The 26693-nt window shown below is 64.8% G+C and overlaps 6 protein-coding genes across 6 annotated transcripts in view; 4 read left to right on the top strand and 2 right to left on the bottom strand.

The window, feature by feature from the left end:
• Positions 1-95: 95 nt before the first annotated feature.
• PFL1_04628 (uncharacterized protein) lies at positions 96-1544 on the top strand (the record flags this gene model as incomplete). The annotated part of the gene is made up of 1 exon (XM_007882154.1): positions 96-1544. One exon carries the CDS (start codon positions 96-98, stop codon positions 1542-1544), a length of 1449 nt encoding a protein of 482 aa, XP_007880345.1.
• Positions 1545-8756: 7212 nt separating this feature from the next.
• On the top strand, positions 8757-12665 carry PFL1_04627 (uncharacterized protein; the record flags this gene model as incomplete). Its single annotated transcript, XM_007882153.1, has 1 exon — positions 8757-12665. The coding sequence occupies one exon, from the start codon at positions 8757-8759 to the stop codon at positions 12663-12665; it is 3909 nt and encodes a 1302-aa protein (XP_007880344.1).
• Positions 12666-13802: 1137 nt separating this feature from the next.
• Positions 13803-15014, top strand: PFL1_04626 (uncharacterized protein; the record flags this gene model as incomplete). Its single annotated transcript, XM_007882152.1, has 1 exon — positions 13803-15014. One exon carries the CDS (start codon positions 13803-13805, stop codon positions 15012-15014), a length of 1212 nt encoding a protein of 403 aa, XP_007880343.1.
• Positions 15015-15596: 582 nt separating this feature from the next.
• Positions 15597-19155, bottom strand: PFL1_04625 (uncharacterized protein; the record flags this gene model as incomplete). The annotated part of the gene is made up of 4 exons (XM_007882151.1): positions 15597-17258; positions 17643-18032; positions 18192-18796; positions 18897-19155. The coding sequence occupies 4 exons, from the start codon at positions 19153-19155 to the stop codon at positions 15597-15599; spliced, it is 2916 nt and encodes a 971-aa protein (XP_007880342.1).
• Positions 19156-24303: 5148 nt separating this feature from the next.
• On the bottom strand, positions 24304-25135 carry PFL1_04624 (uncharacterized protein; the record flags this gene model as incomplete). Its single annotated transcript, XM_007882150.1, has 5 exons — positions 24304-24360; positions 24449-24593; positions 24688-24727; positions 24809-24910; positions 25024-25135. 5 exons carry the CDS (start codon positions 25133-25135, stop codon positions 24304-24306), a joined length of 456 nt encoding a protein of 151 aa, XP_007880341.1.
• A 520-nt stretch (positions 25136-25655) lies between these two features.
• PFL1_04623 (uncharacterized protein) overlaps positions 25656-26693 on the top strand; it is a gene marked incomplete at both ends in the record, with an annotated part of 1805 nt that continues 767 nt past the window's right edge. The window contains one exon of the mRNA XM_007882149.1: positions 25656-26669. Coding sequence (XP_007880340.1) covers positions 25656-26669 — 1014 coding nt within the window. The remainder of the gene's footprint in view (positions 26670-26693) is intronic.

The raw sequence follows: 26693 nt of genomic DNA, 5'->3' as shown, positions 1-26693 counted from the left end.
CGCCACCGCGCTCGCTCCTCGTCCGTCCAGCATCCACCGCGGCACGCCGCATAGGTCGACCCCGCAAGGACGCCAAATCGGCCTCAGCTACAGACATGCCCAAGCGCAAAGCCTCCGACGACCAGCTGTCCTCCAAGAAGCCCAAAAAGCCACACTCGCCATCCGCTTCGTCTCCTCCCTCCTCCAAGACCCTGCCTCTCATCCAGGTCGCCAGAACCTCGTCCGACTGCCCAGAATGGCCTGCACCGCCGCAAAGAATGGCAGACGCCGTCAGCTTCCTCAGACGATGCGCTCGCAGCGGTGAACGCGTCCTCGTGGTACCCGACAAGGACGCAGACGGCCTCTGCTCGGGCGCCATCATGCACCGCACCTTGACCCATGCGCTCAAAATCGATCCAACCCTCATCGACGTCCACCTCATGACCAAAGGCAGCAACCCGGCTGCCTCCGAACAGCGCGAGGCCATGGAGGACGTCAACGCCAAGTGGGTCATCGTGCTCGACCAGGGCAGCCGCAACGGCCCACCCCTCGTAAACGGTGGCCACCACGGCTGGCAGAGCGATCACCCGGAAGCGGTGCGCACCATGGTCATCGACCACCACTGGCTGCCCGTCGACGACCCTGGCCCTCGGGGCTCGCTGATGCTCAACGCATGCCATCACAAGCCCGTCGCCACCGCATCTCTTCTCACCTGGGTCCTCTGCCGCCCGCTCTGGGAGGGCACAGGGGCCGACGCCGAGGCACAGATCGACTATCTCGCCGTGCTCGGCACCATGGGCGACCTCAGCGTCAATGTCGACTGGGACCCACCCTTTCCCGACCTCACGCCCGAGATCAAAAAATGGACAAAGAAGCGGCTGGGCTCGGCCATTGCCCTGATCAATGCGCCGCGGCGCACGCCCGACTTTGACGTCGCCACCGCCTGGAACGCCGTGCTCTCGAGCCGCGATCCGCTCGGCATCATCGACCCGGCCTCGAACCCGCACGCCAAGCGACTCTACGAAGCGAGGGACGCCGTCGCCCTCGAGACGGAGCGCTGCACCCACACGCCGCCCAAATTCTCAAAGGACGGCCGCGTGGCGCTGCTGCGGATCCGCTCGGGCTACCAGGTCCACCCGAGCATCGCGACGCGCTGGAGCGGCACGCTCAAGTCCAAGCGGCTCCAGGTCATCATGTGCGCCAACGACGGCTACAACGAGGGGCTGACAAACTTTTCCTGCCGCATCGCCCAGATTGCGAAGAAGCGCGGTGAAGAGGTCAACATCATCGAGATCCTCAACAGCTACGCCGACCGCGACCCGCAGTTCAAGGCCGAGGTCATGGAGGCCGTCAACGGCAACGCCTTCAATGGCCACCCGCAGGCGTCGGGCGGCATCTTTCCGCACGCCTTTTTCGAGCGCTTCACGGAGCTCATGGAGATTGGCGTCAAGCCGGATGATGCTCCTGCGACCAAGAAGGCGAAAACGACCAAGGGACCGACGCAGAAGAACACGCTGCTTGCCATGGGCTTCTCGTCGACCTCGCCCAAGAAGGCGGCAAGCTGAGCGGAGGCATCACCGAGGCGGTTGCCAAGCCTCCTCTGGTCTCCTCATACGGGACAATGTGCGGGAGCTTTGATCACGTCTCGGCATTAGCGTCGAGGAGCGTGGGAGAACCGTCCATGCTCGTTCAGGCTAGCCTTGCCGCTCATCGGACCCTCGCGCGGTCCGACGGCAAACGTGACCGGGGAGCCCCCCACGAGCAGACACGCACAGTCGATCAATGGCGCGGCGCATGTGTCATTCGAGATCCAGCGATACAGATCTCGCACCGGTCTGCCAGAGGGCAGCGGACAGCTTGAGACTGCGGGACCTTCCATGCGGCGCATGGGCCTCGCCGCGATCGCCATTGTAGTGCGATCTACGTACTTGTACGATAACCCCCCACGATCCCGAGCCGCGGTAGGGATTGTCGACCCGTGTACGAAGCGCTCGCCGACACACGCATGCATAGATACAGTATCTGCGTGTCCGCGGCGTTTGCATGCGGATGCCCTTCATATCCTGAAGACGAATCATATCCTGAAGACGAATCATTGCCGCGGGATCGCGACACAGCATCCGTTGGAGCCATCGCAAGAGCGCGTCGAGAGTGTTGCGTACGCGTGGCGCGCGCAGACCCTCGTTCGAACGACAGGCAGCGGGTGGTGGGAATTAGGATGGTCCCGCCCTCGACTCGCGATGACCAAGGACATGCGCGTACGGGAGGTGCCGGGATGGCGTTCCCACCGACTCGGAGAGAAGGTGACGGCGGAGTGGCGGAGTTGGATGGCGTGGTGAGGCCTCGAAGGCAGGCGGGTCGGCCACGCGCGTACGTGCACGCGCGGGCACTCCGCCTTCTTTCCCGCCATCTGCCCCGCCGACCCGGACGAGGTGGATCCCATCCTATCCTAACACAGCGCTGTACCGGTACCGTCCTTCTGGATCGCACGAGACAGGACATCTGGGCGCACGTTCTTGCAACTGTCGCAACTCCGCTCTCCCGACCCTCGGCCATCCGTATCCTTGGTTCGGAGACGGCCAGGTTGTTGGCCCCATCCCCGCTCGTTGTCGTATCCGCAATCGGACCTGCCGAACCGCTTAGAGTCCGGGAGAGGGGCCGAGCGGGAAGGCGGGTCGATGCGCTACATACCTGCAACGCACCGTTGGCCACGCACGCACGACCCCGCACCAACGTAGCGGGAGGGTGGACGCCGTATCATACCAAGTGCATCATGTACGCTCGCACCGCGCCATGTCCTCTCTCCTCTGCATCTGAATGCACCTCCAAGGAGGGCAGGAAGGGCTCGCCCCGGCCCTGGCTTGTTTGCTCTACACTCTGTCATGCCTGCATCGCCCCTCACCCGCTCCGCGTCCGTGTTCGACCCCTGGGCTCGACGCATATCGGACTAGAATCGTGAGAAGAAGGTTCCGGCCCTCTCACGCTTAGAGCCGCATCTAAACTACTCCTAGCCCGTGTACAGGAGACCTAGCAAGGCACAGCAAGGCAAGATGTACATACAGAGATGAAAGGAGAGGGCCTCTTTATGCGGCTCCATCCAACGGCTGGTCTGGTAGAACGTTCATCTGAACAACGCCCGCCGCACCATCTCCCCTGATTGCGTATGTACCCCCTTGTCATATCGTGAACCCCGACCGACAGGGGACCCGTTCAGTTCTGGGTACAGGCCAAACAGGATGATGCTGTGTGCATGTACAGTACATGAGTGTGCCGACCCGGGACGAGATCTGAGAAGATGTACATACATATGAACGCATAGCATGGATGGCAGTCGCTCCCTCGATGACCACTTTGACCATGGTCGAAGTCGCCCCTGCCTCTGGACCCCACGCTTCGTCTCGTCGATCCATGCTAGCCTCTGTTCATACACCGAGCCAGCCACTCTAGCACCGGAAGTTGCTCTGGAGACCAAAGCGAATGAAAGAGACCGGGTTGGTGGCGGCTGTACCTATGCAAGCAGAGGGGCCGAGCAGATCCTACTACTCTGATGCTCGGATCCTCTCGGTCCGTGACGGCTTCTCAACCGTGTCTTCCTCGCGCGTCTTTCCGCTACAGCTATACAGAGCAGAGACTGAAGTCACGTAGACATCGACATACCGCACTCTCGAGCTTGCTGCTGAAAGTGCGCAAGAGCCGACAATGACGACCCTCGATCCAACGACGACAAGGATGGCGAAGACGACGAAGTGGCGCCATCCCGTCTAAGCGCGCCCGTCCGCGTGGTCCGAGGGGATCTGCGCGGTTGTCGTCGATTGTAGCCTTCGCTTCGGCCAGGCGGGCCGCTCGCTACCGCCAACAAGCTAAGCAGCTCGAGCCGCCGAGCGAGAAAAAACCGTCGGGCAGCCACGAGATGCGGTGCGGTGCGGTGCGGAGCGAAACGGTAGCGCGGTCCGCCTCGTCATCCTCGCGGGCCCGCCATCGTCGGCACTCGAGCCTGTGACACTCGAGCTGAGGATGTGGCAGTCCGCGCCAAGCAGAGAGAGAGAGTAGTGGTACCGTAGCGCGGTGCAGCAACGCGCACTAACTAGGCCGCAACATCGGCGCTTGGTCCCCCCGCGACCTGGGAATGGCGCCATGACCAACGGAGCGCTGCAACCGTCCGCTCCGACCTGCGTGCGCAGGCGGCAACAACCACACGTGTCGTCTGCAGCGCGCCCACGCTACATTTGCCCTAGCCTGTGTTGACGACCTGTGCGGTCGTACCTAGTGCGTGGTCACCGCAACGAGCGCGGGAGATCTGGTGATCGCCCTGGCGATGGCTCCTAGCCATTGCTTCTGGAGTGGACAGATGGGGAAAAGGCGGTGATGGCGAGAGACGCGGGTGCACAAACCCTCGGAGGAGAAGTCCGGCAGTCAAGTGGTTCGGCGGGCTGGCCAGGACGACAACGGCTCCCTCGGATTCGCTTGCATCTCTCTCGCTTTGACTTGCTCCGGCTGGACCTGGCCCGTCGGTTGGGACGCACTCTGTGCCTGCCATGTCCAGCCAGTCAGGCCCAGCCGAGGCCCAGGCCAGGCGAAGGCTGTCGGCAGCGGCGATACCGCCTCGCCGCCAGCCGGGCTTTGGGCATGAAAATTTAAGGTTCATCCACACCGCTCCAGCCGAGTCCAGCGCAGCGCAGCCGGCAAAGCACCGCGTGCGTGCGTGCTGTACGAGTCACGGCGGCAGGCCGCCACACAAGAAGGGCTCGCCTACACCCTGCCTACAGTAGGCCTCTCCCCGGTCAAGCGCGCGTGGCGCACCTTCGCAAGACCATCGATCGTCACAGAGAGCCTACGACACGTCCGCGGCCGAGAAGAACAGACCTGAAGCAACTGTGTTCTCATCGACCGCCCTCACGCTGCCCAAAGCCACCCCCGGTTGGCTGTTCCGACCAGCCATCGCAATCGAGCCAATCGACACGGCGGGATTGCCGACGAGGGCGCGCGCGGCACGCCTGCCGGACGGCGGCGCGCAAAGTCCATCTAGGCAGGCACCGGGCGAACCGCCGTCGGCATCGTGGCAAACCAGACCGACACATCCCCCCGACCAACCTGCGTCGGGCCATTTGATCGGACGGCGCCCGCCGCTCCCGCTCCAGGCCGGCGCCCGCCGTACAGCGTCACACCGTGCCTACCGGACCGGGACGCGGCCACAGCCGCCTCCGCCGGCGCAGATCGTCAAGGCAGGCCAGAGCAAAGCCTGCTGGATCAACGGATCGGTACTCGATCCGTACTCACGAACAAGGCATGTACATAGATGCTTGCTGAAGAATCTGCTCGCATACCGCAGCGGTGCCGTTTTCGACCGGCCAAGATGATCCTGCACACGCCGAAAGAGGCCGGCTTGGTGCTCGCGTCGAGCGAGATGGAGCAACCGACATGCGCCAGCCTCGGCCGCTGCGCCACCGGTCTTTCATCCCTTGTCTCCCCCTCGGCGTCGACAGCACGAGACCTGACTCTTGACTTGGCTCGTCGGCCAAGATGAGAAGAGCATAAGGGGTGAACGAGAGCCTAGCCTTTCCCGCGCGCGTCTTGCCGGTGGCGTCGAACGGCGGACTTGCTTGACTGGCGACGTCAAGCAAGAGGCCGGCGCAGCATGCTGGGCTCCATGTCGTCGCATCCTTGTGCCTCTCGAATCCTTCTTCCGCCTCTTCTATTGCGCCCTCGCCGCCATCTAGGTACGCCGATGACCGTACGCTCGTCTACGGACGGCATCTCACTTTTGAGGTTTGGCCGCGGAACTCTGAGCCGGATCTCGCTGCTGTCGAACTCGACCTGCAACGGGGCGCAGCGGGAGGCATGCCGGCCCGTCCTGGCTACGACTCCGGTGTGGGCGTGCTGGTCATCGAATGATCGGTCGGTCGGTTCAGCCAGCCATACGCGCTTCGTTTGCGGGCCATGTCGAGGTCCCTCGTCAAGCGTCGCACGAAGTCTGAACGTCCAGCGTCGCTCGTCGATCCTGGCCGCCGTCTGTTGCCGTTTGATTGCACCCACGCCGGCACGCTTGGACAAGGGGAATCCAGGCCAGGCCAGGTCCGTTCCGTCCTTCGCGCCACGTACGTAAAAGAAGACGGCAAAGCTTCGATCTGTGCACCTGCGCACAAAGGGACGGCCCGGGGGGGTTTCTGCGGGCAGCTGATGCGGAGGTGACCGGCCTGCCGCTGTGCAAGCACCGACTCTGTTCGATAGGTGGGCATGTACCTGCCTTGCTCTGCCAGATCGAGTCTTCCGATGCTCTTGCCAGCCACAAGGACCGCTACTTTGCGGCCCTCGGAACACCTCCCGTTGGACGCAGAAAGGTCCAGACGAGCGAGAGGGGCGAAGCGGCGAGCCCTTTGAAGAAGAAGAGGCAAGAGGTAGACAGGCGCCTTTGCTTCTGCTTGCCTGGGTGAAGCGCTTGCTTCTTGGCGGCGGGCGGGGGTCGAGGCAGGCTGCATAGGCGGTTAGGCCGCGCTGGGCCGCGCTGGGCGGGCCAGGTCTGCCGGGCTGGGCTGCAAAGAGGCGGCGCTCGCCTCGGTTCATGCCGCTTCGCTGGCCTTGGCTTGCCGCCTGCCCTGCCTGCCTGCTGGCTCACACCTCTCCTTGCAGGTCGCGGCTACCGAGGGCCACCTAGCCTAGACATGGCCGGACGTCTCCCGTCGTTCCCTACGATGGTCCAGCTCGGCCTCGGCCATCCCGTAGGTTGTCTCCTCGCGAGGACATCCGGCGTGGCTTGCCAGGCGGCAACCTCTCCCTGCCTGCTCGACCAGCACCGCCGAATGGGCCTGGCAGGCTAGGCTAGGCTAGGCCAGGCCAGGCCAGGCTAGCGCTCGGTCTGGTGCTGGCTGCAGGGGATAACCTGTGTGCAGCTGGCCGCTTTCTTGGGTCGGTACGCATCTGCCTCCTCCACCCCTGGCTGTCGCCTGTGCGCTCTGCCTCGAGCCACCAACGGGGCCCAGGCCAGGCGCAGCACAGGCGAGGAGGAAGGGCTAGGCAGGCGGGCTGTAACGGAAGTCTCGCCCGGCCAGGCGGCTGGCAGGCAAGGCAAGCAGGCAGGCGGGCGGGCGGGCGGGCGGGCGGTGCCTGGGTGGTGCTGCGCTCAGCCCTAGCCTCCCCTCTCCACCACCCAAGGCAGGCCTGCCTGATCCTCTTCTGCACATGGGGACGGTTTCCTTCCGACACCAAGCCAGCCTGGTGCGGTGGTGTTCTGCCGCCCTGTTGCCCGGCCGCCTGGCTTCGATGCTCGCCTCCGTGGCCGGCCTTGCTTGTGGCTGGCTGGACGCTCCTGGTGCCGCCTCTCATCTGCATACGCACGCTCCCTCCTGGCTGACCGGCTTCGGTTCTCACACCAAGCAAGCAAGCAAGCAAGCCGGCCCCCTCCCCGTTTGCATCATGCATGTACGTGCGTGGTGCATCCTGGCTTTGCCCTGCCTGCTTCGCCTTGCCAGCCTCGTCCTGCCATCGCACGCCTCGCCTCGCCTCAGTTCGGGGTGGCCGCGCCTGCCTCCTCGCTCCTCGGCGTCCGACACGCGGTGTCGTCTACAGGTACCAGGCTAGGCAGCCTGGGCGACGGGCCAAAGCCTCTCCTTACGACCACCACCACCGCCACCACCATCATCACCGCCGACCGTCGCGCACCTCTCTGTGCCGGCGTCACCTCTGCTTTCTCCCCCCCTTGCCTCTTCCCCTGTCCTTTTCGACCCGTTTCTCGCCGCCACGCTCACTCGGCCTCCACTCGACGCCATCGCCGGCCTCCCGTCGAGGCACTTGCTCGCTCTCGCCTGATTCGACGGGTTTCGTCTTCGACCTGTCCGTCGAAGCACTCTTCGACGCCTGCGTTCGAATCGCCAACCTTCGACAAGGCCTCGGAGCCTCCCCTGACACCTTGTGTCAACGTTGAGTCTCGGCGACGATTGCCTCCTGTGGCCCTAATCTCTTCGTCGAGTACGGGTCCCGTGCCTCGTGACGCAAGCCTACCTCACGCAGCATCGGCGACCGCGCACAGGGGGCTCAGATATACGCTGAGCGACGAGCGAATTCTTCGACGGCCCTCCGGCAAGGAAAGACCAACCCGGAGATCCAGCGTTGGCCCAGCCATCGAGCAAGACTCAGCACAAGCTTGCTTATCAACGCGTGAGTATAGATGCACGGCCTCCGTCTTTCGTCCGATGCTGGCTTGACTGGCACTGCGCCGAGGCGGTTCTGTCAGAACGGGGGCGAGATGTGTCTATCGTCGGCGCTCAAACGACCGCCCAGGCGAGGCCTTCGCCTTCCTCATCGGCTCGCCCAGGCAGCGACGCAGTGCTTGGCCACCTCGGCCTGTCCGGGTGTTGGCCGCGCCCAGGTCACCACATAGTGTCTTGCGAGATGGAACGCAGCCCCGGAATCCTGTTCTGTGGCTTAGCCCCGCCGGGTGGGCGGACGGGCTTGGACTGAAGCAATTCGGGGGTCTCGACAATGGTCGAGTTGTGAAGCCGTACACCGGCTTTCGCCCACCCAGATGACAAGCCGCTTCGTCCCGTCTTCGAGCCAATCGATTGTTGACCGACCCACAACCCTATCCTTCGTCCTACATGAAATGCTCCTCTCCTCGCGGCGCCCACCACAAGGTAGATTGAACCTCGAACTTCCTCCGCCAGATCGCACACCGCCACCACCGCCTCTGGAGGACCTCGGCCTCGGACGAGCCCCCTTGTCTATCGTCGCATCGGCCGTTCCGCACCATCGAAGGCACCATCACCGACGACAACGACCACGACATGGGCTTCTTCGACGTCGGCTCCATGCGGAGCAAAAAGTCCAACGCGGAGCTTACACAGGAAGCACGCATGCAGAGGCGCAAGAACGACGAGATCCTCGCAGCCAACCTCGGCCTCGACTACTCGCATGGCGGCAGCAGCAATCGCAGCAACGGCAAGTCGAGTCGTGACCGGCTCCACGACGACTTTGCAACGGGGCACGGCGCCGCCGCATCGACTGCGGCCAGGGACGCGACAAGACGGAGCAAGCTGGAGAGGATGATGGGTGCCGACGTGCCACTGCCCGACTCGCTCTCGGCGCCCAATGCTGACCATCGGCGAGGGCAGCATCAGGCCGACGCGGCATCCCAGATCTACGGCTCAAACGGAGGCTCGGCGCTCCACCTGCCCATGTCCAAGGGATCCTTTGACGCCATGAGCCAGCATTCGTCACACTCCTCCGGCCGCGAGCGTCAGTCGAGCGGAAGATCGTTTGATCCGCTCCCCGGCGCTTCAACGACCTTCACCGAGATGGCCGAGGTTGACTGCCCTGTCTGTCTGGAGCCGCTTTCGTACCGGCTCGCCGGCGAAAAGCCTCACGTTGTGCCCAATTGCGGCCACGCGCTGCACAACGCTTGCTTCACCGCCGTCTACGGCCCGCCGGAAGCCATCATTGCGCAGCAGAATGCGGCCTTGGGGGCAGGCAACGGTCGCACAAAGGGCGCCGGTCTGGTCCAGCGGACCCCGGCCGCAAACCCGCCAGGCATGTGCGGTGTATGCCGTCGAGCCATCGTGCTCGGCGGTGACGAGGCCACCGCCAAGTCTCAGAAGCTGGCGGGGCTGGGTCCGCACGGGTCGCAGGCCGATCGGATGACTCTGAGCTCGGACTCGGCCTCGGTTCGAGCCCTCTCTGAAGCCCACGAGGACGACCCTCTCGAGAGCCAGGCAAAAGGCCGGTCTGCCAACATCTCGGGACCCATCACGACCCCGACGATCCGGGCTAGGCCAGAGTACTCGACCATCTACAAGAAGGCCGATCGCAAGGACAACAGCAAGGTCAATGTGGTCTGCGTGCTCTCGGTCGAGGTGCCATCGAGAAGGCCGAGCTCTGACGATGCGGTCGAGTCCGGCCTTGACACGATCGAGGATCGCGGCTACGCTGAGGAAGAGTTTGACGAGGAGGACGAGCGCGACTACGAGGGCGAGGACTCGTACTCGGACGACCTCAAGCGCAGCGGCTCCGAGTACGTCCCCAACGACCGCAGGTCGAGCGGTCAGCGCAGCCCGCTGCCGACGTCGTACGCCAACGGCGCCGACGGAAAGCAGGCCGCCAGCCCGGAGCGCTGCATCTCTCCCGAAAGTCAGGCCGGGTTCTCGTACAGTGCGACGCCGGCAGCGCAGCAGCGGCTCAACGATCCCAACCTCGCTGTGGTCGAGGACCTCCGCAGTCGCGTGGCCGATTGGAAGGGTCACTCGCTCGAGCATTTCGGCGAGCTCGTGCTGCACGACCTTCTCAACGTCCGCCAGGACAGTGTCGTACGCGAGTTCCACGTCTACCTGTTCGAGGGCGCGCTGCTCTGCGTCACCGAGGAGAAGCGAAAGGGTCTCAGCCGGTTCATTCCTGCGGCACCTCCGGCCGCTCCGGGTGCCACCCCCGACGTTCCTGCCATGCCCAAACCCGCGCTCAAGCTCAAGGGCCGCATCTACCTCAAGCACATCCGCCGCGTCATCGACTCGTCGGTCGCTGGCGAGCTCAGCATCAGCATCACGATGGACGAGAGCCTGGATCAGTTTGTCCTCTGCTTCCGCGATCGCGAGACTCTGTCGGTGTGGAAAGAGCGTCTCAGCCAGAAGGTCGCCGCACAGTCCAAGTCGGCGGCGGCGGCAACTACGGCCAAGGAGGCGGCCAAGCCCGAGGAACCGGCATCAGCCTTCGACGCCGCCTCGGCCGCTCACTCGGCCGCGAGCCATGGCATGCACCCCCTCGACGACCACCAGCGCCTCCGCGGCCTTCCCGCGGCACCCAGCCACGGAGTTTCGATCTCGCGGGCGAATAGCGGCGCCGCATCAATCATCAGCGGCAAGACGGGCTCTCACCAAGGCGCCCTCTCTCCGGCCGACTACAGGAACATGCGACGCTTGTCGAACGTCTCGAGCGTCCAGAGCCACGGCAGCCACCGCAGCCGCACCTCGACAGCTTCGGACACGGTGCCTCGCCACCAGCAGTGGTCCGCCTCGGGCGGGCTCGACCCGAGGATCCCACCGCCTCCGATGCTGCCACACACGCCGCTCGACTTGGTGCTCATGTTCGCCGTGCCTCCGGTCCTGCCCAACAACGCACAGGGCTCGATCAACTCGTCGGCCGCGCTCAAGCTTCGCCTGGTCCGATCGACGCTTGACTTTGTTGTCAGCCACATGGGACCCAAGGACCGCGTCTCGCTCGTGGCCTACTCGGTCGGCTATGAGGGCGAGGTGAAGCGCACGGCGCTCCTCAACCCGAGGCGCTCGTCGAGCCGACAGATGCTGGGCGAGTTCATCCAGTGCATCGGCAGGCCTTGGGACGGCCACGCCGAGGACCCGTTCCGCGTCGACCTGGACCGGCTGGGCGGAACGAGCGAGCGGACCGATTCGGTGACGGCGGTCAATGTCGGGCTGGACATCGTGCTGCAGCGCAAGCAGAAGAACCCGATCACGGGCATGATTCTCGTCAACGACACGGCCGACGGACCCAAGCGGCACCAGATGGACCTGGTCATGGCGCGGGCCGAGGCGGCCAACGTGCCCATCCACTGCTTCGGCTACGGCAAGACGCACGACCCGTCTTCGCTGTGGCTGATCTCGAACCACACAAAGGGCTCGTACACGTTTGTGCGCGAGTGGTACCAGCTGCGCGAGTGCCTGGCCGGCTGCATTGGATCGATGATGTCGATCGCGCTGACCGACGTCAAGCTGCACGTCAGTGTGCCCCACGACAACCAGTTCCGCGTCCGCAAGATTGCCGGCATGCCCGGAGCCATCATCTCGTCGTCTGGCAAGGACGTCGACATCGACATGGGCGACATTCGCTTTGGCGACGCGCGCGAGCTGCTGGTGGAGCTCGAGCTCGATCTCGAGAGCCTGCTGCCGCGCCTCAACGCCAGCAGCAGCAGCAGCCGCAAGCTCTCTGCGCCTCCCATCGAGCAGGGCAGCGCTACCGACGACTTCATGCAGCGACTCGGCATCCAGGGGCTGAGCCTTGCCGACTCGGACGGCGCCGAGGGGTCATTTGAGCACCTGATCGACGAGGTCCCTGTCTTTGAGGCCGATGCCGGTTTCCGCGACCCGACCAACGGCACCAGCACGTCGAGGCTGGCCAACCCGACGATCCTGACGCTCGAGATCGACTGCCAGTCGCCGGACCCCGTGTCCTCCGGGCCGCCGGGCCTGGCCGCTGCGATGGCCGATCCAACCGTGACGCGGCGGCGGCTCGAGGTGTTGGTGTCGGAGATGATTACGCGCTCGCTGCTGCTCATCTCTCGCTCCAACTACGCCCAGGCGCAGAAGGTGTTCAACGAGACGCGGAGGATCATTGAGACGGTGGTGCGGGCAATCCCGCTGCCCGCCGGCGGCAGCGGCAGCGGCTCGCGGCGGCGGGCGCCGATGGGCAACTCGCGCTCCGCGGCCAAGCGGCAGCGCGACGCGCTCAACCGCAAGACGATCGACAGCCTGATGGCCATGATGAATGACCTCGACACGCTGCTGGAAGGGCTCGAGGCGCAGAACCGGACGACGTTCGAGCGCGACGGGCGCAACTTTGGCGCGCAGCAGGCCATGATCCTGCGCGATCAAAAGGCGTGGACGACGCGGACCGACACCGAGTATCAAAACTTCCGCGACGACAACGCCGCCGCTTTCGCTGCCTACGGTGCTTCGTACGCCAGCTCGCGGTGAGCGTGGTGCACCTCGCTGGTTTCGACCGCTCTGCCTCGGATGCCGGCGCATCTGTCCGTCGCCAGTCAGAGCCCTCGCCGGACGACGCTCCTGCCCTGCTGTCGATTGGCCTGGCCTGCCAGCCCCATCCCGAGGCGTGCTTTCGCGCTCCCGCTGCCCCTTTCTCTGTGGGGAGGGGTCGCCCTGTGCAATCTTTCGCTGCCGTGTATCTGGCTCAGGATACCCTTGTCACGCTCCTTTGGTCACCGTATTCCCGTTTCGCGCCGAGTCGGTCGGTAGGCTGCGCGGACCCACGCTCGTTTGTGCCTTCCCCTCCCTATAGTGTTTTCGCCGTGACTTGATACCCTTCGTTTTGTCAAGGACGTCGTCGACGTCGACTGAATGCCAAGAAACCCATCTGGAAGCCAAAGAGAGGGGCGAGGGTCTCGCTCGACCTGAGCGAGCAAAGGTCGGGCAGCACGCGCTGCCATGGGTGGCGATCTTGCGGGCCGGCCGGCCTGTCTGGTCTGCACACTGACGGCACCTTCGGCACGGCAGAACCCTGGCCTGCCGTGGCTACGGTAGCCTGCATGCCAAGCAAGCTGAGGCGTACGGCTGGGGGCCCGACTGCACGGTAAAATCACGGATTCGATGGTGTGCCGGCCATTTTCTTTTTCTTTTTCGACGCAGGCGGGACTCTGACTGGAGGTGGCTGGAGCAGGAGCGCGCTTGACACTGGACCGTCGTTGCTGCATGCAGGGCCTGCTGCCTTGCTTTTGCCTGGGGGGCCAGCAGGCGCGCACGTACCCCTCGAAACATGCCCGCCCCGCTGCGGCAATCAGAGCAGCAGCACCCTGCCGCGACGCTCTGCTTGATCTTTGCTGGCCTGCCCGAGGCTCGGCGCTTCCGTCTCCTCTTGCCTTCCCACCTCCAACCACTTCTCCGCGCCAAAGAGCTCACCCAAAAATATCGTTCCCCCCCGCCGCCCCTGCAACCGGTCCGTCCCTCCATCTTTGCGCTTCTCTCTCTGACGCCTTCGGCCCCCTCCGCAGCTTGACACCCGCGCCTACCATCTTTGCCACCCGCACATTCCACCCTCGCCGACCTGGTCCCTCTGCGTAAGCCCAGCTCCACGCCGGCGCAGGCCCAGGTTCCATCATGGCGCTCGTCCTCTTCCACCTCCCCACGCTGGTGCTCAACCACACCGCCACCCTACTCTACCCGCTCTACGCGTCCTACAAGGCCGTCACCGCCCAGTCCAGGCGCACCTCCTCCGTCTCGAGCTACAACTGGTCCGTCCGTGGCCCCGACGTTCCTCCGCCGTCCATCGATACCGCCGATGACGCCGGCAATGGCACCGAGCTGGCAGAGATGGAGCACTGGTTGATTTACTGGTCCGTCTTTGCCTGCCTCGCCCTCGCCGAGGGCACCTTTGGCTGGACGTGGCGCTGGCTCCCCTTTTACTGGGAGATCCGTCTCCTCTTCAACCTCTGGCTCGTCCTGCCCCAGACCCGCGGCGCAACCTGGCTCTACGTCAACCATCTCCACCCTTTCCTCCAGGGCCAGGAGGACAACATCGACCGCATCGTCGACGACGCCAAGGCCAGGATCCGAACCGAGACTCGCGGCCTCCTGGGAAAGGTGCTCGGTGGCGTCTTTGCCGTCCCAGGACCGATGCAAGACCCTCTCGGCGCGGCACCACCACCTCAGCAGCAGCAGCAGCAGCAGCAGCATGCACCTGCCTCGGCGGGCGGCATCTGGGGCGGCGCACCTCCTTCGCATGCACCGCCCGGCAATGCGGGATCGGCGCCTCCGCCGACGCATCTCGGATCCCTCTTTGGCAAGCTGGCGCCCTATGCGGCCGCAGGGGCCGCCTCTTGGCTCGCCAAGGCCAACGCATCTGCCTCGTCTGGCCAGCAGCGATCGCACTCGACACGCGCCGCGGCGCTGCAGACAGACCTGGACCTGCAGAATCGCGCCCTGTCTGACCTCCGCGACGCAGAGGGCATCGCGGCCGAACCTCAACGCACGCTGCGACGCGCCCAGGCGCTCGCGCGCAAGCGACAGCTCGAACAGCAGCTCGCCCACCTCAACGGCCTCGACGGTGGCGGCGGCGGCGACTCGACGACCGAGAGCGGCGAGAGCGACGACCTAGGCCCGCCAAAGGCAGGCGGCGGACCCAATGCCGCCGCCGCCGCCGCCGTCGCGGGTATCCGGAAGAGGTACCCGAGCGTCCTGGGCGAGAGCTATGATTTCCTCGAGGGCAGCGACACCAACGCTGGTGCCAGTGGCTCGCCCCGCGTCGAGGGCGAGAGAAAGGCGAGCAGCCAGGAGAAGTGGGCCGGATGGATCGGCAGGAACCTCTCGTGAGCGGCTCGCGCATCTCGAATGCACCCCCGGTACGGTTTTGCCTGCCTGCGTGCCTGCTTGGCCTGTCCGCCTCCGACGCCGCTTCGTTGCCGCGGCTCCAATCTGCCCGCCGTCATCATTGCCGGCCATTCGGGTCATGTTTCATGTGTCGCTGGTCACACCTGCTGGCCGGCGCACGTTCCGCTTCGGTCATGACAGTCAGCGGCGCCCGACTCGACGGCGGCACCCCTTCTCCGGCAGTCGACCTTCTTACGTTCTCGGGCCGTCCAGCGACCTCTTTGCCTTCGGGCTCGACATGATGCCGCAGCAGCAGCAGCAGCAGCAGCAGCAGCAGAAGCGCACATTCGCACAAACGACTATAGTGGCGACGGGAAGCGCGTTCCCGAGATCTGGATATTAGCGGGAGTGGTATCGAGCGCATTATCGGGAAGGAGGAGGGGACGAGGCAGGAAAAGGGGCCCCGCATCGCGCGCGGGCACAAGGGATCGGTAGGCAGGCGGGAGGCGCGGCGCTGTCCACGTAGCAACCATGGCCCGCCGCAGTGGGGCGCGCGAAGCCGCGGACAAATGAGCACGGGTCCGTTCAAGCCGACGTCGGTGCCGACGTGACAGCGTGAGCGGGCGAAGACGACGACGACGACGACGGCGGCGGCGGCGGCGAAGCGGGTTCGGTGGCGGCGGCAGCGGCTGCGCCGGAGAGGAGGGACCACGCCTCGCCGGCATTGGTCGAGGCGAGGACGTAGCCGAGGCATCCCATCCCGTTGGCCGTGTCGATAAAGGCGTCGGCCTCGTGCTCGAGGACGGGGATGCCGTCGCGGGCGGGCGAGTCGGCCGCTGGCGGCTGCAGCAGGCAGCCGAGCTTGGTGCAGAAGCCCAGGGTCTGGTTCTGGAAGAGCGAGAGGCGCAGGTAGAGGGGCTTGAAGGCCGCCGCGTCGTCGGGCGCGCCGCCCGAAAACATGCACAGCATGCCCACCATGCGCACGTAGTCGGACATTTTGCGGCGGTAATGCTCCAGCGGCTGGAGCGAGGCCGAGACCAGCCCCTTGTGGTCGAGCACCCGGTCACGGGACCGCAGCGTCGACGAGGAGGAGGAGGAGGAGGAGGCCGAGGAGGCCGAGGCGGGAGAGGCGATGCCGCTGCCTCCATATGCCTGGGCCGTGAGGATGGCAATGACCTTGTAGCACCAGAAGAAGGACACGGCGACCATGGCGGCGACGTGCGGACCGATGGCCGACCGGAAGAGCTTGCTCGCCGGCGTCAGCGGCGTCTTGGCCTTGCCGAGGACGATGATGCGCTCCGTCATCTCAAACAGGCGTCCGATGTCCTCGACCGTGGCCTGGCCCGCCGGCGGCAGCGTGTGCAGCGCGTGGTAGGTGCGCACGGCGTGTTCGAGGCTGTACCGCAAGGCCGCATCGCACGTCGGGTCCAGCTGACTGCCCTCGGCGATGTGCGATTCGGCCTGGTTGGTGACGCTGTGAACGATCGAGTCGACGTCGCTAGGCGAGATGTGCTTCCAGCCGCCGGCCGACTGCGCCATGTCGTGCAGGTGGCCGAGCATCACAGAGGCCCGCACCACCTCGTAGCTGCCTGGTCCCAGAGGCGAGCGCTCGACGTCGGCCAGCGCGTCCTTCATCGTCTGGAAGGCCGTGCGGTCGAGGGCATGGCGGCCGGTGACGACGTGAGGCGTGCCGAAGCCGGCAGAGTGCCAGCGGTCCATGGTAAACATGACGACCCTGCGCCGCAGCTGGCGTGCGGATCCGTCGCCGGCGTCGAGCTTGGTGACGGCGGCGGCGAGCGCACTCTTGTTGGGCTGGCCGTGACGGAGGAGGTCGAGCTGGCACAGCATCAGCAGATCGGCCTCCTGCGCCGCTACGTCGGCAGCCAGCTTCCGCATGCTCTTGAGCCTGTCGTTGTCGAGCCTGCCCGTGCGCTGAGACGAGAACAGGTCGCCACTGGCCGAGGCCAGGCCGGCAGACGCCTGTCCAATGATTTGCGCCAGGCGAGAGGAATGAGGCTTGTTCTTGATCCGTTCCAGCCCCTTTTCTGGCACGCGCGTGTGGTCCGCTTCGGAGCCGGTAGCCGAAGGGCTCGTGGGCGGGGGCTCAAGAGCCTCGGCCAAGATCTTGTGGCCCCGCGACAGCATCCTGCTCTCAAGAGGCGGTGTGCTGCTCTCTCCAGCGGCGTAGCAGACGACCGGAAAAGTGGCATGCAGCGTCGACTGCATAATGGCGTCCTTGGCCGACCGCTGTGGGGGTGGCGCGGCAAGCGCAGGTAGCTGGGCTGGACGGCGTTGACGTCGCTCTTTCTGTTGGCTGGGACTCCGTGACTGTTCCGGCGCTTCTGCGCGGGACGCAAGCCCCTCGGCAGGATGGGGGGTCGGAGACGTGCAGGCATGTTGATGTGCCGCAGACGCTGGCGACGCTTTCTGATCGTCATGAGCTTCGCGGTCGGGCATGGGCGAAGCAGATGTCCAGCGTGAGGAGGACCGGTCGGTCGGGTCCAGATCGTTTGACTCTGATTCGGTCGCCGCCATCAGCGCCTCGCAAGGGGGTGGTGGCGTGCGCTCCGCCGCCTTCTCCCCGCTATTGAGGACCTTCTCGAGCCGGACGATGCGATCCTCTGTGCGTACCTTGGGCTTCGCCGCGGCCGTGTCCGAGGGCGCTCCGACAGCTGACGCCGCGCCATCTGGAGCGACCATCTGGGACTCGAGCGAGTTGAGGCGCCTCTCGAGGTCCTTGATGTAGCCTTTACTGGGCCCGCGCTTCAGGGGACGCTTGCTGTACGAGCAGGTGATGCCGCTACGGCGGCAGTTCATGCACGGCTGCAGGATCAGCATGTCGCCCTGCGGTTCCTGGTGCGGCTCAATCGGAGGAACGAGGCCGGCGATGGTGGCTGGGTGACCCGCCTCTCCAGGGAAGGCTCCGACGACGTCGCAGCGGGTCTTGCGCCTTCGGCACTCGTCGCAGGCGCGCGAAATGCGCAGGCGCTTGCGCTGCTGCTGATGCTGGTGCTGCATGTACTGCGGCAAGTGGGACGGGTGCGGGGGCTGCTGCGGGGGCTGCGGGGGCTGCGGGTGTGCGAAGGCCATCGCATGCGCAACACGGGCATCAAAGGGTGCTGGACCCAGCATCGGAAGCGGACCGCGAGCCGGTGCCGGCATGGCGACTGCGGCGCGGACATCGCCTCTAGCCTCGGTCGCCCGCGAAACGGCAATGGCATGGTACGGGTTGATCGAATCGGGCCCCCTGCTCAGGGGATGTGGCGAGCCGTGGACGGTGCCTCTCTGGCGCTCGCGCGAATGGTCGTGCGGCCGCTGTCCTTCGTCGCTGGGCGACCTGCTGAAGCGAGAAGGGGATACGTGATAGGCGGAGGGCGTGGGCGCAGACGCAGACGCAGGCGAGCCGTGTTGGGCCTGCGGCAGCTCGCCGGGGGAGCGCATAGGCTGCAAGGACCCTGGCGAGGGGTACAGTTGCTCGTACGACCGTTCCGAGTGGTAGCTCTTGGTCCGAGCGTGCTTACGATAGGGGTCGTGTGCAGCATGATCGCTGTAGGAGCCATCGCGGGGACCGGCGCCGTAGTAGATGTCCGCAGGTGGCATCGTCGGGCTAGACTCGTTGGGGCGTCTGGACGCCGAGCCCATATTGCGTTCATGCGGAGGTGGCGCTGCGTATGCGGCTGGAGAAGCGTCGGGAGCGGGTCGCTTGACGCCACTCCGCTGCTGCGTTGCTATGCTCGAGCCTGCCGCAACCTCTGCCTGTCCATACGAGGGTGTCTTGGCGAAGTCTGGTCGGAGCAAAAGGCGAATCGGTCATCGTTAGCTGCAATGTTCGTGACGGCAAACGCCGTTTGGCGGCTCGGCAGTGCAAGGTCCGTGTCGACTCACCAGGTGATCTGCCACGCGCAGTCGAGGGTCGACCTCGGTGGTCTTCGAGCCGACCAAGAGGTGGAGCGGTGCGGCCCCAATGACCTTGCATGGAAGACGAGGCGTGCTCGTAGTGCTGTGGCGGTGACCTCGGGCGGTCGAGGGTCATCACGGGGAGGTCGCGATTTCGGGGCTCCGAAGGTGATGCCAGGCGAAGGAGGCTGGCGGGGGGCGGGAGCCGGAGCGAATCGCGCGGAGATGCTGGGTACCGTGTAGCCATGGTCTGCTTGACGTGACGGTGTCTTTGTGCGCAGTGGAAGAAGCCTGTGCCTTCACAGTCGGACGATCGATGGAGAAGGGGGGCGAAGTGAGCCGGGGACGGTGGGTCGGCGAGGCGATGTATATGTAGACGTCCAAACGCTTGTCCAGGGTCAGATGCGACGGCGGCCGATGTGGGAAGAGCTCGTGGGTGAAGGGGACGGACCGGCGGCAAAGAGATGCAGGTGCGGAAGCAACGCGGATGGTCGCGCGCACGTTTTGTTGCAGCGTCGGGGTAGGAGGTCGGAAGGCCAAAGGTTTCCAGGCAGCAGCAGCGATGACGAGAGCCGACCGGCGATGTAGTGGGGATGAGGCCGGCAGCCGAGACTGTGTCGGAGCAGTGGGGGTTGGCCTGTCGAGTGCCGTCCCGTTGCGCTGCCCGGGCAACCTGCTGCTGTGACACGGAGGAGCGGCTCTCCAACGCCGCTCTGAGGAGGGTATGCTGCGAGGGGGTTAGGCCGAGCGGGAGCGGCGGCCAAGTGGTCCGGGTATGGAGGCCGCGGTGGAAGGCGATTACTGCCGAAAGACGGCAGTCGCAGAGCGAATCCACCGACGCGGACTGCGTTCAACAACCGTGTTCTGGCGCTTCGACCGGTCAGGGTTGGATAGGGCGAGGTTGTGTGGGGCGTGGTTGGTATCCCGAGGTCGATGGTGGGGTCCAGGTTCGGCAGCTCTTTCGGGCCGGTGTCGGTCTTGTGGCACCGAGGGAAGCGTGACGGTGCGCCGATGGAGGCTCGCGATGGCGAAGTCGACGTGGGTTGCGCGGATCTGCTAGCGCAGCTGACTGGTGGTGGTGGTGGTGGTGAGGCAGATGGTCCGATGCGCGCGATACGTACACTCAGAGATGGGGGTCCGTGAAGGGGTTGTACGGGGCGAGTAGAGGGGGTTGGTGGGGGCGGATATGTATAAAAGGGGCAGGCCGATGGCGCGACGTCCAGAATAGGGTTGCTGGAGAGAGGCGCTAGACGTCTGAGGGACGGGGCAAGGACGGAGAGGTGGTGGTGACGAGGGTGGGTTGACGATCGAGGGCAACAGGCGGCGAGAAGTGGGTCGTTGATGAAGCAGCAGCTTCGGTGGGAAGTGCAGGCCGGGGTTGCGGTGGGTAGGAGAGGGGCAAAGGCCAGCCAGGCAGAATAAGACTCTGGATTCTGAAGAGCCTCGCGAGGGAGAGCGGGAGCAGCCCGGCAGGCACGCCCACACGCGCCAAAATCCAGGGCCTCTCACTATCTATACCTGGCGGCCCCTGCCTCGCCACTCTCGGAGACAGCCCCAGCATGGACAAGGGGCGGGGCATGACCCAAGAGTCTCAGAGCGTAGCGGAACGCCCGGAAGGCGGTGGCTTCCGAGACGGTTGGCAGCTACGGCATCATCGACTCGATCCGAGATTCTCGCAATAATCATACGTCTTTTTTCTTAGCTTGGCTCCTCCGGCCCCTGCGGTTCGACCGGGGAGCGGCAGCTTTCTCGCCTCGACGGGCGACGACAGAACCTGTTGGCGAGGCGAGCTCAGCCCCCAAGCTCCTCCATGAGAGCACTTCGATACGGGCGCGTCGCCGCTCACAACTACAGCCTACATACATCCGTGACACTGCTTCCGAGGCGACCTTTTTGCGGCCTGGCTGCCTGCCTGTCGCTGATTGTCTCGCTGCGGTTTCCATCTCACCTTTGCTTCCTCTTGCCATGTTTGGCGTCAGCGGGCGACGCAACCCGAAGCAAGGCCGGGGCGTGGGGCGGCGGCGGTTCGCCGCTTGATTGGCTGCCCCGTCTCCGTTTCGCCCTCGCAACTGCAGCGGCAGGCCTGGCTGCCCAGCGCGTTTTACGTACAACCGGAGCGGGGGTTGGCTCGGTTGAGGGGGTCGCAGGTGTATGTACGTAGTACATTCGAGCGGCGCCGAAGATTTGGGCCTTTTGCGTGCGCGCGCTCTTAGCTTGCCCTTGCTTCTTCGGGCTCGCCGTCACAGCCGCCAGGAAGCGAAGGGGAAAGGTGACGGCAGCCGCGGCGCTGAAGATGCTTGCCTTTGGTGGCAGCACACGCCGAGGGCAACACCCGCCTTCTCGTAGAGCCCCAATTTCCATGCCGAACATCCGCGGTCTCTCAAGGCTGCGGTCGTCAGCATGTATCCGACGCTCCTCCAGATTCCCTGGTACCGGTGCAGCGCAGCCGTCGAGGTGTTTGTGCAAGAGTAGTGGTAGGTGGCCGGATGGGCTGGACGCAGGCGGGCGTCGAAGGGCTCGGGTAGGTACCGAAGCAGTGGCCCACCCCGTCTCGGATGAGGCGAGGAAGCGATGCGCGCCAGAGACATGGCCTGGCCCCTCAAACCCCCCCTCGGCGTGAAGTGCCATGCATGCTACTCTCGGACTAGGGGTTGAGAGCACTGGAGATCGAGGTACCTGTCGCCACACACAGGTAGGCAGTTACCATATCAGAGACGTACGTGCGCGCGGCGTGTATGTACGTTCGGATGGTCGGCCAGACGGCGGTCGCTGGCTCTTCGGGCCAGCGTGTGTACCCGAGGGAACGAGCGCCTCGCTTCGCCACCAGGCAGCCGGGCATCGACGATCATCGGCACAGATACTCCGGCCACCCGTACGTATATCTCGAGGTGTCTCCTGCTACGGTAGTAGGCCAGCCTACTTAACTTCTGCTCTGCCCTAGCCTAGCCTGTCTGGACGCGCGAGCCGGACGGCGGAAGTCAGCCGACTGCAGTGCCGGCAGGGGTCCCGAACCATGCATGCACCATATGCATGCTGCGGCTGAACACGGCTCGCCTGCGGCCAAAACCGACTCGACTAGCCTATAGGTCGGTGCGGACGCGATGGGCTCAGCCCTACGCATCAGCGTGGGACTCGGGCCGTGTGAAGCGTAGATGGCCTTGACGAGATCAATCCCGCCCTCGAGGTGGTATCGGCACGGTATGCAAGGTCCATACAAACCGCCGCCATCGTGTGTGACTCTCTGACACCAAGACTCCACGTTCGACGGTAGGGGCCAGCCGGTAGCGGGGAGCATTACGCGCGCTCGTCGAGCGACGTCGAGCACATCCGAGAACAAGCAAGCCAAGGAGAGCTCCAACTCGCCGTGCCTTTGCATCGTCGTCTTTCACCGCTTGGACTGAGTTGCGCCCGGTGGCGGCGATGGTCAGCAGGGGCTCAGTGTCGGCGAGTCACAACGCTACCGCGCACACGTGGCCTCTATGACCGCCCTAAGTTGCCTGCCTGCTTGTCCTCGCAACACCCGCGGAGATACGAAGGGGCAGTAGTAGTAGTGTACCAATGTCTGTGGGCGCGCCTCGGGCCGCACCTTTGGCCGCTGCGATGAGCTCGGAGCTGGCACCCGCGTCGCATCGCCGTCGTCAGCCTGCTTGTGAGACGACTCAAGACGATGACCGCCTCGCCAGGCTACCGCGGTGCTGACCATGGCGGTTATGGGAACGCGCCTCTCTTTTCCGTCGCCCAAAGACACGTACACGCGCACATGCATGCACGTAACAGCCATGCATGATGCCGAGCGCTTCTTCCTGCTGGCCGTGCGTGTGCGGGCCGATGCGAGATGCCCCTCGCTCGTCAAGCAGGCAGGCAGCCAGGCCGATCTAAGCTCGTGCGTCCGCACCCCACACGCCCTCGCTGCGCGCGCCACGAGGAAATGCTGCAGATGCGCGGTATCCTGTCAACAGCGCCGCGCGGGTTGTCGTTCCGTCGTCCCGTCGTACCTGTATGTAGCGGCGGCAATACGGTAAGGTGGGTAGCCACGAGCGGTCTGCTTGCGTAACACGTACACACCCACGGCTGCAAAACGTGGTGTGGCCGGCCAACTGATAAGACTTTGGCTCGCCGTTGTGAAGGCCGAGTGAAACGACAACGGAACGAGTCTACAGCGGCTGGTGTCCAATATCGGCCGCAAAGTGTTCTTGTCTGTGGTGAGAGGGGTGGCCAAACGCAGTCGGGCTGGGCTCAATCACCGCGTTTTCATGACCGGGGGGCCCTTCTCGTATGATCGTAAGCACCAGTGGTGAGCCGCAACGATGATCATCGCTAGCTCGAAATACCGGGAGCGCATGGGGCTAGACGAACCGTCGAACTTCTTTACGCCTTCGGTAGGGAAGGATCGCGACGCCGGGCACCTCTGTTGCCGCCCTCGGCATCATTGCGCGATTCCAAGGTCAGCAGCGGCACTGACCGGTGCGTACGAACACTGCCGCTGCAAAGCGATCCGAACGGCGAGCTGTGCAGCAGGTGGGGTCCCCGACCTAAATATAATGGTTTCCCGTTCCCGTGCGCCCCGCATGCTTCGCGACGATGTCTCGCCAGACCACCTCGTTGGTGTGGCGTACCCTCCTTTACGGGAAAACGTCGGGGTTCGACTCTAGATTGATCGCTCGTCAGCTGGGGTGGTCGATCTGACAGGTCAATAGGCCGAGCGAGTTCACAGGGCCGCTTTCCCGACAGCGCCGCTTTCCCGACAGCGCCATGCCCGCGGCCATGTCTACGAGGACAAGGAAGAACGTGAAGACGCATTATCGAGACTTCCGAACCACTGGACCTGAACTAGACTCAGCTGGTAGACTCATTTGCTTGGATCAGCGTGCGCTGCACGTCGTTCTCGCTACTCCCACTGGTGCCGCTGTCCGCTGCGGCACCGTGAAAGAGAAATCTGCAAACAGTCGACCCAGCGAGGCGATACCGGCGTGTCCTTTGGCGGGCTCGCCACCCTTGCCCTTTGGAATCCCCGCAGAACCACCTTCGCAGACACCTTTTTGGCGACCCACCGCGGCGTTGGGCGTGAAGTCGCCAGCGCCGTCGGCACGCTAGCACGGTTTCCAGGGCAAGCCTTGTCTCGCCTTGCAGGCCACATGAACAGTCCTCCGAGCGCGTGAAAAAGTCGAAAAAAAGGAGGAGCAAATTGCCTTGCGCGAAATTGCAAAAGCTCACGGTGGGGATCGAACCCACAATCTTACCTTGTACCCAAGATCCCTGCTGTCAGGCACCTTGAATAGGAGAGGTACGCCGTGCCATTTGGCCACGCGAGCTTCCATGGACGCAATGGCCGAATGGTAAATATATAAAGAATGTTGAACTGCTGGCGTCCCACCCTCTATCAGACGAATCCAGATTACCCACGCAGAGCCCAACTCTCCTCGTCGTAACCCTCGACGACCTCGGGATCCTTCTGTTTAGCGGTGGTCGAGAGTGGGCAGACAGATGTAAGCGTAAGAAAGAGGACAGTGTCCGACGGGCCCAGCTCTGGGGGGACCCACCTTGTACTTGTCCTGGAACTCCGAGAAGCCGCCGCGCAGGACGAGGACCTGTTGCTGGTTGGCGCCGTCGGTCTGGGCGGGGAGCTTGCCCTGCTCGATGGCCTCGGTCCTGGCCTTGGCGTAGTTGCCTGCCGCTTTCGGGCCTCTGCAGGGTGGCGGGAAGGGGAGGCTCGGTAGGGGTCAGGACACCGGGAGCGCGCCCGAGAGGAAAAATCAGCAGAGAGTTGCAGCCAACTCACCGCTGCTGGGAGAGGTGGCAGTGGAAGACGACTTGCTTGTCTGTAGAGCGCAGGGAAAGGGCATGGTCCAGGACTGAGCCGCTGGAAGTTGCGATGTGCGTTCACGTACGCCAGCACTCACACTCCTTCAATGGACCGAGCACGAGGTCGCCGATCGAGTCGGCGATCTTGGTCGAGGGGACGTTGTGTGCGCCGACAATGTTTCCGCCCTCGAAGTCGTCGTCTGCGCAAGGTGGAGCGAAAGAGGATGGCGAGAGGAGACGGGAAGGTTGTCAGCGAGCGGCTGGGCCGGCGTGGAGAAGGACGCGATGCCGGCGAGACGGTTGCGACCCTCACCCCTTACGTCGACGATGGCGATCTCCTTGTTCTCGGGCTGCTTGACCTGCGCGCGGACCTTTTCGGCGAGAGCATCGCGGTCGATGTAGCGGTAGAGGGGCATGAATGACATCTTGCGTTGGAACTTGCGCTGAAGGTCAGAGAGGCGTTGCTGACGGCGATCGTCTTCGGTGGATCTAGAGGGGGTCAAGTGGCGACCAAAAGGTGCGGCGAGCGGACCTGGTGCGATCTTGCTGGTGGTGATGGAGCGGTATATCGATCTGAGCATGCCCGAGGGAGGCGATATAAGTGATGGTCGACAGCAGCGCGGAAGGCGGTCAAGGCCCCAGCGAGGCACAGACGACAGCACGCCATCGTCGCTGTCGACCTGCGAATGTGGAGGCAAGGACAACATCTTTTCTCTTTCTCGGACGAAAGCAAGCGCGCCCTCGACCACGCTCATCACAACTGCAGGGCCTGGCCCCCCCACAGGCCTGAGCGCGCCAATTCTCGTGTCCCACACTGACCTGCCCAAGCTTGGCTTGGCCAGACTACCACCACGCCGTCATCTCGTCTCCCCGCTCCCAGTCCCCCGCTCCACCCTTCAGCGCCATCTCTATCCACGCGCGCCGGCGCTCTTTCGGTCGCTCAGCATGTCCGACCGTCCGGCCACCTTTGGCAGCGGCAGCGTCCCTCCGCCCCCTGCGTCGTCGTCGCCGTCTGTGTCGCAGCAGCAGCCGGTCGCATCTAGCTCCTCGTCGCGCACACGGCGCCAGAGGCCCGTCACCTACTGCCTGCCTCCCTCCAGTTGGGCAGCCAATGTGACCGAGGACGATGCCCAGCTCTCGCTGCACAAGCTCGTCGCAGCGCAGTCCCAGCGGCAGGGCTTCGACGCCGCATCCTCGAGCGCCCTTCACGAGCTCTCGCACCTCACCGAGCGCTTCATGCTCTCCATCTTTGCGGCCGCCAGCCACGGCGCTGAGCTGGCCAACCGTGGCTCGCCCTCCGCCCGCGATCTCATCTACTCGCTCGAGACGCACGGTCTGCCCATCGCTGAGCTCCGGCACTTTGCGCGCGACCAGGAGCAGCAAGCAGCGCCGCCCAGCCAAAAGGCGCAGGGCAAGGCGAGGGCGACGTTCCCCGCGCCCACAGCCCGCAGCGTCGAAGCTGCTGCCGACCATCAGTACGGCTGGACCGACCCGACGTCGGCCTTTCTGCCCTCTGACTCGGACACGGATGAGCAGTCGGACGCCTGGTCGGTCAGCTCCGAGTCGGACGGCGGCGGCAGCAACGCCAACCGGAGGGCCGCCCTCGCCGCTCGCGTCCAGCGCAGGCAACAGAGGATCGAGCGGGCCGAGGCGAAACGGCGGCGGCGGGAACAGAGGATGGCGTCGGACCCGACGGGCTCCGGGCTCGACGTCTCTGCGCTCCAAGAGGGCGAACGGGCGTGGAAGAGGATAGCGGACCACGTCGTGCCAAAGCACCTGCCGGGACGGCCGCCGAGGCACTGCTGGGTCGAGACGGCCGCATATCCGCCCAACGCCTACTCATCGGGCGGGCCCGGCGGCTCCACCGCCAGCAACCCGCTCGTCCTGGTCAACCGCAAGCTGGCCAATGCCAGGCTCGTCGAAGCGTCACTGCGACGCCTCATCCAGAATACCGACAGCGTCGCCGCACTCGCCATGGCAGCG

The sequence above is a fragment of the Pseudozyma flocculosa genome (genome assembly GCF_000417875.1).
Source record: "Pseudozyma flocculosa PF-1 unplaced genomic scaffold scaffold00015, whole genome shotgun sequence".
NCBI classification, from domain to species: domain Eukaryota; kingdom Fungi; phylum Basidiomycota; class Ustilaginomycetes; order Ustilaginales; family Ustilaginaceae; genus Pseudozyma; species Pseudozyma flocculosa.
The sequence above is the reverse complement of the archived record's forward strand: the minus strand, read 5'-3'. Positions and strand labels throughout refer to the sequence as shown.